We start from the raw sequence: 12990 nt of genomic DNA, 5'->3' as shown, positions 1-12990 counted from the left end.
AGAGAGAAATATCGGTCAGGTGAAAACTGACCAGGTACTTAAAATCCTAATACCGTGACAAAATATTATTATAATTTCTATCAAAATCAACTAGCAGTGAGCTGCCATTTTACAAGTGTCTTTGAAGTCGTGGATACAAGATGATCACTTTTGCTAATATTAATTAGCTATTACTGAAATTACAAAAATTACAGTTCAGTGTTGTTATTTCGTTAATTATAATTAATAATCAAACGATTTAGTGTTTATTCATATAATAATAAAACTGAATTAAACTTTTCTTCTGTATGTGCGTTTAAGTAAATTCAACAATTCATTTAGATATTTTATTGTTTTATATTAAACGTATGTATTAAGACTGCACATTTTGCGGTTACATTAGTGGGGAAGACATTTTTGTGCTATAAAAATTAAACTTTTATGAAATCTAACTTGTGTACATGTTCTCAGAGATATTAAGAAATGGAACGGAATATTAACTAAGCAGATACCAAAATTAAGTCTGGCGGAGAATTTGAACGTTGGGACAGATCCAAGTACTCTCAGTGCTTGCCATAAAGCATACTTTGGAATCATTTATCCAAATGTTTGGTTGCGGGACTAATATTAATAAAAAGAAACTAGTTACATCTGAAGTAAACGCCGAAAGTGAGTATGTGTGTAACACACATGTATATGTATTATATATAAAGGTAAATTTATACGCACAATGACACGGAAGATCGAAATGATGCAGAATGACTGACCGTCCCGCCCTCTAGTGAGTAGCAGCTTCTCTGCGCCTCGGAAAGCGGCAAGGAAAGTCCACAGCCGTAGATCGACTGGCGGACTGCAGGGCCCCGTTAGTGGACCGTTTTCGGCTTACCGTATACAGGCTGCAGTTCTCCGAGCTTGTGCAGCGTTGCGTGCGATCGTGATGCGGTGGTAAAATTTGGAATATGTCTTCTTTCCCTTCTTCAAGAAATAAGTTTTGAAAATTGTGCTATAATACCTGGGCTACCACAAGGGTCAAGAGAATTTTTTCCCTAATTCTGTCGTGACAATGTGTGCCGGTGTTGGAAAGTTGTGGCGCAGTACTTCGATCAAGTAAAGTGAACTCCCGCCGAAGCTGTGAGGCACCACGTGCAGGCATTTCCCCCGCCTCCCGCCCATTTAATTCTGTGTAACCATTAAGTGACCATGGCGGCAAAACTTGGCGTTTCCAGACAACCGAGACCTGTTCCTGGTAGACACAGGAATCGGCGTCACACTCTGGCCAATGTACTGCGGTAAGTTCTGTTTTCCTTCTTTTTTTTTTTTTTTTTAGCTCTCTTTACACATGCAGCCTCAACGACTGCGATTCCTCTCAACTTTGTGTTGTCCTGACTTGAACAGTTACAAAATGAAACTTATTACAGAACATTAGCGGAATTAAGAGTTTGGCGTTTCTGTTACTATAATGGTATCAGTACGAGATTGAATGTACTGTTGGGCGACCAGTGAATTATACTCGTGCATTTCTGTGCCCTATAAAACCTCGGTGATTTTTTCACAGTCAAGCTTTCCTTGTTATAAAGTAGTAGCAGCGTACCTGTGATTTCCTGTTTCAGCGACTTGCGCATTCAGAGTACGGTGGTATTTTGTTTACCACGTGTTGTTTTACGTAGGTAAGTACAGCAGGATTTCCCTGCTATTGCTTAGATTGAATAGATAGATAGATTCCATCGCAAGCGTACGAGTGTGTAAGCCGTAAATGGCAACTGGCGTGATCATTAGCGGGATCATTTGCCCCCTGCTGCTAACGAACGTTCTTAAAACCTGTCTGCGATAGCAGATTTCATGCATCCAACATCACGAAAGCGCGCTATACCTGTCAAGCCCCTTGTCTTTTCACTCAGCATAAGCAATTACGATCCGAATAAAGAGGTCTCTTTGCATGTTAAAAAAGAAAAAGAAAAATTTTATAATTTTGTATTTAAATAACTCGATTTTCGCTCCCCCTCCCCTTTCGTTATAGGTTTCGATTTCAAATATAATGCAGATTGCTCACGTTTACACTTATTAATTTTGAAAATCTAACCCATTCCCGGCCTTATTTTGAATCGTAGAAACAAATACATGTACTATGCGCTTTAAAATGTGGACAGAGATCAGTTTCCATTTTAATATACGTGCGACTCAAATACTAGCAGAGAAGAGATTTTTACAAGGATTTCAAATACAGTTTTAAAGTTTTCTTATTACAGTTATTATATTACAGTGATCGCTACCGAAATGCCTATAAAATTGTATTTTAATGCTGAAATTTTAGGGTTTCATCTAAAATAGGTTTGTTGTTTTTATTCACTGGCATTTAAAAGAATTTACACGATTATAGCGAACACAGATCCATGGATAACACATCATGGATAACTTGTTGTGATTTAATAATAAAGAGCGAGTATTAAAAATTCAAATGAATAAATCAGAATGTATTGTCGCAATGACTCCCGGGACATTTTAATTACGATTCATGACATTTACGTTTAAACTGTATTAGTGAGGGATCTGTAAGAGGGTATGTCTCCCCGTGTGTGTGCGTGTGTGTAAGAGAGAGAGAGAGAGCGAGTTATTTGTGTTAAGTAAAGATTCTTCTTCCTGATACTTTAAACAGCCTTATCCTTCTTTATTATACTCTTAGTTGAAGAGATATTTTCATATGAAGGGGGAACGTTTTAGTTATAAAGCCTTCGAATTTTTTAATAGTTCCAAGGCACACTTCACCGTTTAAGCCCATTCTTAATGTTAAATAAGCAGACGAAAATAATCATAAGCTGTGCACAAAAGAGCACTATTAGCATGTAATAATTACCAAGAACTGGCTAACTCTAGACCAATCGATTTGTGTAGAGGCCGTCGAAGCGACCACGTGAAGGTTAAACGATGCATTTGTACAACTTATAAGTTAACAATTACTCTTCACTGCCCTGTAGGATAAGCCAGGAAGCTATAGCAAAACGCAGAAATAAGGAAATTGAGCGTAGCGAAGAAAGCGGAGTCAGCTGGACAAATTTTTGTAAATGTAATGGAAAATAATGGTGATTTATATAACTGAAGTTAGTTTCCACATTGGAGCCCGGCGTTTTAATCTGCCCTTCTAGGAGGACAAAAGAATGAATTTAATATTACTTTATATTTCATTACAAAGAACTGTCTGTTGTTTTTTCTATTATTAATCTTTTATTCGTTAATTTGTCTTAAAGCAATTTTATGTTTCTATTAATTATCAAAAAATAAAATAAAATAAAAGGTCATACTCCTTTCTCTCATTAAAAAACAATCTTTTACAATCCATTCCATCTTCCTTAATTGAGGGATAGTGAAAAATAATTGGAATTTAGGAAGACGTTGAAAAAAAGTTTGAAATATTTTAATATGGAAATATATGAGTAGGCTGAAATAAGAGATTCTTCTGATTGACTTCCGGAAAGGGAAGCCTACTATCTGACTTAGCAATATGGACTTTTCCACGGAAGGCCGATCTGGGCCAGTTGAGTATTCTTACTCCAACAGAGTATAATTTATATCATTTCAGATAACAGTAATTACTAATTTCATTAATTTAATTTATTGGCCCTTCACATGACAAATCCTGATAACGTTTGTTACCCGAATTTTTATATAGCGGGCCAATAAATTGAATTAGCGCTTGACAACTCTCTCCACCCGTATGGGGGCGCCTCCGTAGCCAGGTGGGAAGGAGCAGCAGTGCGTAGCACACGCTTCTTGATTAGACCTGGGTTCGAGCCCGTCACCACCAAAGACGGAGGATGCGGAAAGGTCAGGGAATGACCACCGCATATCCTGGAGCAATATGGCCTTAGTTGCTAATGCTCCTAAAAACCAAATAACAAAATAACCACCCGTATGTGTGTGATGGTGCATCGCAGAAATCACAAAAGAGTTGCCAGTACGTGAAAACTGTACCAAAGATTATTGGAAGTATCGACTTACCGCGAAAAACAGTCTTTTTTAGTTTATGTATTTACATACTTGAGGAACTAAATTCTTAGGAACTAAAGCTATAGTAGAGTTACTACTTATAGGCCGCGTATGTGTTTCTTACTTCTTTGCTGTATTTATGTTTTTTATTCCATTGATGTTCTCTCGTGAAGTGATTTTTTTTTTTTTGTTGTTGTTGTTGTTGTTTACGTATAATTCTGTTTATATTTCCCTCAGGGACCATATGAGGTTCCCAATATCATCGTGACTACTGCAGCCGATAAGACAGAACAATGGTTTAACAATGAGCCTTGTTTTTTTTTTTTTTTTTTCCCCTTTATTTCTTTTTTTTTTTTTTGTGGCAGCTTACAGGATAAACCGCGCAATGCACATAACAGTATACACAGTGGACTCTGTTACTATTAAGAAAAAAGAAAAGGAAAGATCAAAATATAGGTAATTTGTGCGATAGAAAGGAAGAAGCATAAAATTGGAGTTGTCTAACTTTGAATATGGAAATATGAAAATCATTTCTAGCCAGTACTAATCGGTTCAGGAGAATTTAATTGGTTGTGAAGCAATTAACAATTTCTGAGTTTAAATTAAAAAAAAAAAAAAAAACGTATATGTATATATTCCGCGGTAAATTAGTCTGGCGACAAGGAAGTAGGTCCAAATTTAACAGATTCTTGTAATCGGAATTGGTGAAAAACAAGTCCGCCCAAATATCTATCACCAAGAAGCGGAACAAAAATGACATCCAAGCTCTAATAAAATGGCAATAAGCTCATAAAGGTTTCATCTCACACGGATCTTGGTCTCACTTTGTACGAAAACTTTACTTTCCAGGACCATTTCATATACAGGGTCATCGAAAAAGGTGTCCGTGATTTCCCTTTTAATTATCTTCGGAAATATTTGATCGATTGATGGGATGGTAGCAGAAAACAGTGTGGTAACTCACTATTTTATTTTATTTTACACCTCAACAATGATCCTGGCTGCGCCGTGAGTATAGGTGTAGGTTTGTTGAGGGTCTGACGGCTCCGGGGATTTCTCCCGTCTCCGTGTATGTTCTATGTATCGAGTGACAGTACCCTGTCTATGCCAGAGGTTTAAAAATAATGTATGGGTCATGTGGTATGTAGTTTGTTGTGCCCATTGTTCATCCGGCCTGTTGGCTGCCGGGCTCCCAGTGGGACCCGGCGTTACCATACCTAGCGACGGGGACGCTGGCCGGGTGTACCAAGAGACTAATTATACTCTGGCAGGTCCTGCCACTTACTTTCCTGGGATTTCGGTGACTAGGACCTAAAATAAAGGTTGGAGTTATCGCAGTTGATTTAAGTAAAATTACATTTAGAAAGCGCTGCGTGGGGTTTTACGCTGAAAGAACTATTTCTGGAGAGCCTAAAGGGTCGGGCAAAATTTGATGTGATTTAAATTTGGACATGTGGGGCAGTCGCTGTACAAGAGAAAGTGATGGGAGAGAGGGTGAAGACGGGGAGATAAAATAGGAAGAAGAGGGGTCGGATAGGAAGGTCGCCCCCCATTTTCAGTGGGACATGCCCATGTCCCACGAGAGTTAAAATATGGGGAGGAGAGGAGAAGAGCAAATACTCCCATCCCCTCTCCCCGAAAAAAAAAAAGAAAAAAAGCTGCACAAGGGGGTTGCAGTTTTGGGTCGCCAGTAGGCCATCGAAATCACCCAAAAGTCTTGTCTTTCTGTGGTATGGTGAGTTTTTTTACTTGTTTGACCTCCTGCATTCTTTCTAGTCGGGTTGCCTTTGGTGTATTTCTATCATTGTTTTCCTTCTAGAAAATAGATTCTGGGCATATTGACTGAGTGCCTTGTAGTCCTCTTGAGTGTCTAACAGTATGGGTTCTTGGTTGTCTGGTATATATTGGATTGCCGATATTAGGCGTAGTCGTAGGTTGTCATACAAATCGCACTCAAACATTAAGTGTCTCCAGGACTCCGGGTTGCCACAGGGACAGTCATTTCAACAAACTGCAAATTAACTCCAACAAATTATTGGATGACAAGAAATAAAATACAGGAAGAATATCCTGGAAGACTTTCTTCGAAGCACCGACCTCCAGTGAATCTCAACAAACACAATCAAGTCACTCCATCTACTAGTCCATCACATGGCATCGACATACGCATAAAATTCTCTGAAGCTCAAGACTTTGGCTGTCTTTTAATAGACTGTAAGCTGAAGCTGAAAAAGATCATGAATAAGGTTTTCCCTAGACGATTGGATGTAGAAAATATTCCAAACGATTATATGCTTGAAACAGGCAATCGTTTTCAAACTCTGTTAGAACTAGATGACGATATGCTGCCTGAGGAAATGTGGGAAAATACAAAAAGCATTATTAAGGATTCAGAAAATAGACACATTAGAGAAAGGTCAAAGATCAGGAAGCTTTGGATTACAGAAGCCACTTTTAAACTTATTGAACAGAGAAGAACTGCAAAAGCCCAGGGTGTACGAGGAAACGAAGAGTATCAGGAACTAAGCAGTCATTAAGCGCTGTTTAAGGTAGGACAAACAGGATTATATCAATATAAAGTGTAAATAAATCGAAACCACAACAAACGAAATAACACTAAAAATATGTATAATGTAATTAAGTCCTTAAGACAAAAATTCCGACCAAAACTTAATGTAATTAAGCACTCCAAAAGGGAAATTTTAACAGGGAAGAACTCAATCAAAGGAAGACGGAAAGAGTACTGTGAGCAGCTCTTCTGAGCACTTGCTGGCACTAATGATCTGCCACCCCCTTTTCAAGAGTGTGATCATGAACCAGTACTGCTGAATGAAGTCGAAAAAGCCATCAAAGAACTAACGTGTGGCAAGTCACCTGGAATTGATGAACTTCCAGCGGAATTGATTAAAGCTACAGGTGTGAAGGGCGCCGAGTTTTTTCATAAAATGATTGTAAAAATTTGGGAAACGGGACGGTGACCATCAGATTGGAAGAAATCAATTTTCATCCCCTTACCAAAAAAAGGAGATCTGAAAAGTTGCTCAAATTACAGGATTATTAGCCTAGCAAGATTCTTCTTAAAATCATATTGAACAGAATCTCAAGAAAACTTGAAGAAGAAATGGCAGAAGAGTAAGCAGGCTTCAGAAGGGGTAGAAGAACCAGAGATCAGATCTTAAGTCTACGACTGATTATTGAAAAATGCAAAGAATTCAATGTTCCAGTCGTTTTGTGTTTTATAGATTATGCAAAAGCATTTGATTGTGTTCAATATGAGAAAACTATGAGAAACAATGGCTATTATGGGTTTCCCAATCCACATAATTCAGCTGATTAAGCTACTGTACCAGGAACAGGAAGGAACTGTGAGAACGAACATGTATAGTATAGTATCTTATGTAGGACGGTATTTGAACGAAAGTTCAACTCCGCCAACGAACATGGGAAACACGGACTTTTTCACAATAGGTAACGGTGACACATGTCGACGATGCCACCTGGCTTCTGACACGATCCAACACATCACTGTGGGGTGCAAGGTAATCACTCAGACTGAGTACACTCATAGACACGACCAGGTAGCCTGGATAATACATCAGGAGCTAGCAAGGAAATACCAGTTGATTGAAGAAAGTGTACAGTTCTACAAGTACGAACCCCAGGCAGTACTAGAAACCCCAACCCACAAGCTCTACTGGGACCGCACCATAATAACGGATAGGACAATCCCGCACAACATACCGGACATGACCCTTGTGAACAAGAAGGAAAAGTCTACTTATCTGATTGACATAGCAGTACCCAACACTGGTAACCTGCAAAAAACCAATGGGGAAAAAATCTGGAAGTACACGAACCTAAGACAGGAGATCAAAGAGATGTGGCATATGCAACAAGTTACTACCACCCCCGATCATCGTGTCAACCTACATAACAGCCTAGTAGCAATAGCTCTCCCAGCGAACACCTACAAGGAACTCCAGAAAGTCGCAATCCTGAACACATGTAGGATAGTCAGAGAGTTCCTCAACCATCAGTAACACCAGACATAACAACAACCACCCCTGTGTACTTGGTAGCAATACCCGTCACGAGGTGGAATCCTCAATCAGAGAGAAATAATATATGAGCAATAATAATAATATGTGATTTTGAAAACATAAAACTTAATAAAATTTGTTTGAACTTTTCTGTTACTAATTTAAGGTGCGGAATATATACATATAATACAAGCCATCTTTTCAAGAATATCATAATGGTTTAGAATTAAACAGAGGACAGATCTTTTAATCATTCCAAGTACTTTGAATGACGTTTTTTTGCAAGTTTAATGTTATTAATTACACAGTAATGGATATGGTCGTCAATATAAGGTATGGATTTATTAATTTTCTCCTCGTCAGCATATAGTTTTCAGTTGCAAACACTTAAAACTAAAACAATCTGGAAGAAAAAATGAAAAATGAAGTGGGAAACCCTGATGAACACTTTCTTCTAGCGATAAAGGGTAATAAAGAAGTAACTTCAACAAAAGTCACACAGTGTATAAGTTATTAAACTTACAAAATCCTCTGTCGCGTATTAAAACGCTAGCGTTAGTACAGTCGATATAACCATCCGGGTAGAGAAGAGAGAGTTGGAATAAGTTCGAGTCCAGTCGATGACGCTAGGAATTTTTATGAACCTTTTTCAATACATAGCTGAGTTAGTCGGGCTCAGGTGAGGGTTGTATGGTTTTGATTTGTCTGTTCCTTTCATATTCATTCAGTTTAACTGAAAACAGCTTCGGATAAAGATGCAACACCAATTGATAATGTACACGTATAAATTACACACACAATTTTTTTTGTCGTTTACATACGATTTCAGTACCCGAATGAAATAATATATTTTTAAGACTTTATTTTTTTAGGAGTGTTAGCATATATGCATAATGATCATATTGTGGTCATGTCATCCTGTCCGTCCGTCCGTCCGCACATGGAACAACTCGACTCCCAGCGGAGTGATTTCATAAAATTTTATATTTAGATCTTCCGAAAGATTGGTCGGGCCTTCCAAATTTCATTAAAAATCGGACCGATAGAAATCTGGCAATTATTATTTATTTATTTATTTTTCATACATAATACATAGGCTATCCGTATACCATATATTGTAGCTGAAACAATAGATATTATGTTTGTTGCCATACGCTGGAGAGAGGAACGTTGCAGATGCGTAGAAATGTGACATTCTCGGTTCACGCATGAAAATCTTTGCTTTTTGTTCCTTTTGTTATAAATCATGAATTATAACAACAAATGAATTATAACTTCGACAAAGCGCATGAAGTGTAACGCACTGCGTGTTACCTTTCATGCGCTTGACTAACTTGACATGCATAACTAACTTGTTTTAATCTGATTAGACTTCCAAATATTTTCACTTGTTTGCATTTTGCGCTCTTTCACACAGCAAATTTTAGTTTTCCTCGTTTAAGTTTATATAACCTTTGGTGTAAGGTTATCATTGTATGATAATCTTAAATGATTATCATTGTATGATAGCAGAATCAACGTAACTTCGGGAGACCTTTCATCAGAACCTGCATAAGATAATCACCCTTTCCTCTTCTACTGAAGCATGCCACAGTACATTGCATTTAGGAAATTACTTTTGCAAGGTTCTTTGACTCGATTTTTTTCTAAGATTTGAATTTAACACCAAAAAAGAACAATGGATATTTGAAAACTAACCTATCCTGGTAGGGTAAACAGTTTTTTTTTTTTTTTTTTTAAATCTTTTTGCATTGCGTTGTACTGTGAGTGGTAACATAAATTTAGTGTTGCCAGCTCTCTGCACGGTGTACTGGCAAGAATGCAGTGTGACATATTTAGATTAAGCTGATTCCTATATCGTATATAGAGCCACCTCCTGCATCCCATTTTATATCCCTGTACGAAAAACTTGATTGGAGGGACGCTTGCATTGTGCATGGCAAAGTGACAGGATGTAACATTCCGTGATTACTACAAGGCCAAGTGGAGTGGGGAAATTATGTTGAAGGAGCTGAACTGTGGCGTTTCCTATATTGTACTAACTTATTCTATACAACATTAGCTATGACATGATACCCTTGAAATTTAATGGCTATAATATAAAGAGTGTCAATGAATTGAAACAAATGATAAATCAGTAATAAATGTGGAATGAAAGTAGCCAAAACGATTGAACTAACTTTCAAAGTTTAATGTTAAAATTTGCTTTCAAAGCTAACCTCTTTTTGACCACTTCTATGACTTCATTATTTTCGCATCACGCAAAATTAAGTTTAATGAATTTAAAGGAAGTCAAAGAGAATTTTTTTTTATTATTATTATTTTAATGAAATGAATAAGCGCTCTGAGTTGCTTTGGATTAAAGCCAAGTAGTTCACGTCATGGATGTCAGTGTCTCGTGTCTGTGAATTTGCGTGCGCTCTAAGAGCCGTTGTCTGTTTGCAGGATGAAAAATCAAGAATAATTTTGGATAAAAATAATACATCCTCTTCAGACCATCTGACTTAAACCTACATGAATACATTTCAGTAACTTCCGGAGTTATCGATGCAGTTCGAACTTTTTCAGTCGGGTGGTAAGTAACATCGTCACCACTCTCACTAAGTCTGAAGATACGGACTTATGTCTATTCTTGGACTTGTGTCAAGTACACAAGTACACCCAACCAGTGTACTTGATTTTTTTTTAAAATAATTATTGCTACACTGCAGAATCTCAGGCGTTCTGTAGGGGAGGTAGGATTAAAAAAAAAAAACTGTCGTAATTAGAACACCAGAATTACCTCGTCTACTAGTGTGTATTACGTCCATAATTGGCGTGTGTTCTCTAGTCGAATTGCCTGTTTTGTTGGACACGAGTTTCCCGGGGGTGCAGAAACCTTGCTAACCTCGCCTGAGACCGATGAACTCAACCACTGAGTGAAAAAAGATTATAAAATTCCCCGCGTCATTGACAGGATTCGAACCCAGACCTTTTCTATCCGGTGTGGGAGAACGGTGGTTATTATCACTGTTCTGCCGAGAACACGGGGGAGGTGGGGTAGGATAGAAGGAATATCTTCATCGTAAAAAATTTATTAAAGATTTTGGCCATCTATATCCCCGGGAACTTATTTTGGGATTTTTTTTTTTTTTTTTGTGCTTGGATATATTGATAATGGGTGTACTAACTATTATAACTTTTGTTTATATATATATATATATATATATATATATATAAGTGATGTATATATAAGTGATATATATAAGTGATGCCTTTAATTTTAATGTTTTCAACTTTACTCATTGGCTATCCGATATTTCAAAGAGTGTCCATTACAATATTATTCTTTCTCAATGTCTCAACGTTAGAAAATTCTATCATAGACTTTTTGACCATTTCTTTGCATCTTATTTTTGTCCAGTTATATTTGGATTTGTCCCCTCTTGGATAGATAAAAGCTGTCATATTCCGAGATCGGTAGGTTTTCAGTTACTTCTTTTCCCTTGTCTCATTTGTTGGGTTTGTATATAATACATCTAGTTGGTACTGTGGAAAAACATGTACCTATGAATGAAATTTGCAGAATGTTTCCACATGACTACTCATCACTATACCCTTAACCCTTGATGTCTCCTATTTTCTTTTCTTTTCTTGTTGTGGTTGGTTTATGGCGTCTTATGGGTGATATTTCACATTTTTCGGTCTCATCTTTTGGCTCGGGCGCTGGTCTAAATTCTTTATTTCTGTCTTTTTAATTCTGGCTACATTTGCCCCCTGTTTATAACATTCAAAAAAAAAATATTTATATACGTATTCCTTCCACACACATTTTTGACTGCTTTATGTCGCTACTGTCACCGTCCTTATGTAGTATAGATTTCGCCCACGTGTTTCTTTGACTCCTGGGCCCATCTTGTAGTAATCATTCATTATGTTAGGTAAGTTCTCAAACCATTTTGCCTTTGTTTTCTCTATCCAGTATCTTTATATAATTCAACTACGTGTTTCTTATGACTCCGGGCTCCATCTTATGATAATAGTTCTTTATGTTAACTAAGTTCTTTAGCTGTTCTGTCTATACATTTTTCTTTAGTTCCTCTGTCGTGTCAACCGTAAAACACATGCCTGCTTTATATATCCTCTCTTATACCTATCATGTTACTTTATCTAAATAATTTTGTACTCTCAATTTAAATCCTCCTTATTTCATTTCCTTTATTAATAGTGCTTTGCTATGGCATGTTAGAAACAGAAGACACTATATTGTCACTTTTTCGTGCAATTCTGGTGGTTGATACATGAAGAGACGCCAGGGTTGTGCGATATGCGACGAGCATGAGAGGGATTAGAACCTATAGTACTTAGTATCGGGCATGGGTTGGAGGTTGAGAAGTTCTTGTTGACATTTTCGCTTATCTCTTCTTTCCCTTTTTCTTCTTCCACTGGTTTTTCTTAAACTTTCATTAATACATAACACTTATATTCATTATGTGGTCGTTGGGTGCTTTCATATATATATATATATATGAAAATAGTAAGGACAGTCCTTAATGAAAATATGTGCATTTAATCAAAAGTCGACATTTAAAAAGGGCATACTAGATATTTAAAGATAATATGAAGAAATCAGAAAATAAAATTTAAAAAAATAAAAAGAGCAACGAAATGACTTTAATTATAATTAAATGATCATATGCGAACGTCGTATATTTTTGTATTTCTAATACACTGTTTGTCCCTTATGGAAAAACAAAATCTTTACAGCTTTCTGCAGGTTATCGTCAGAGGGTAAACTGATATGCAACGCTAAATTAAAGTGGTGCTGATCTATGAGCTATATATAAATACCATTATACGAAAATGGAAGCTCTAAATTCTGAAAGGTAAAGGAACTGGACGGACACCTTATAAGATAAATTCTAATAGCATCGAGAATCAAAAAATGACGAATAAAACTTGAATATTAAAATACGGGAGAAGATTAAACAAAGTAATGTTTTTTATTTTG

The 12990-nt window shown here is 36.9% G+C and overlaps 1 protein-coding gene across 1 annotated transcript in view; it reads left to right on the top strand.

Annotated features, from left to right (window-relative positions):
- Positions 1-825: 825 nt before the first annotated feature.
- The window catches only part of LOC150088093 (3',5'-cyclic-AMP phosphodiesterase 4C-like), a 528447-nt gene continuing 516282 nt past the window's right edge, over positions 826-12990 (top strand). The window contains exon 1 of the mRNA XM_090369333.1: positions 826-1268. Coding sequence (XP_090225459.1) covers positions 1180-1268 — 89 coding nt within the window. The 5' untranslated portion in view covers positions 826-1179. The remainder of the gene's footprint in view (positions 1269-12990) is intronic.

The sequence above is a fragment of the Mastigoproctus giganteus genome, chromosome 3 (genome assembly GCF_048544385.1).
Source record: "Mastigoproctus giganteus isolate SK-2022 chromosome 3, ASM4854438v1, whole genome shotgun sequence".
In the NCBI taxonomy this organism is placed as follows: Eukaryota; Metazoa; Arthropoda; class Arachnida; order Uropygi; family Thelyphonidae; genus Mastigoproctus; species Mastigoproctus giganteus.
This window is presented reverse-complemented; position numbering and strand designations above follow the sequence as displayed.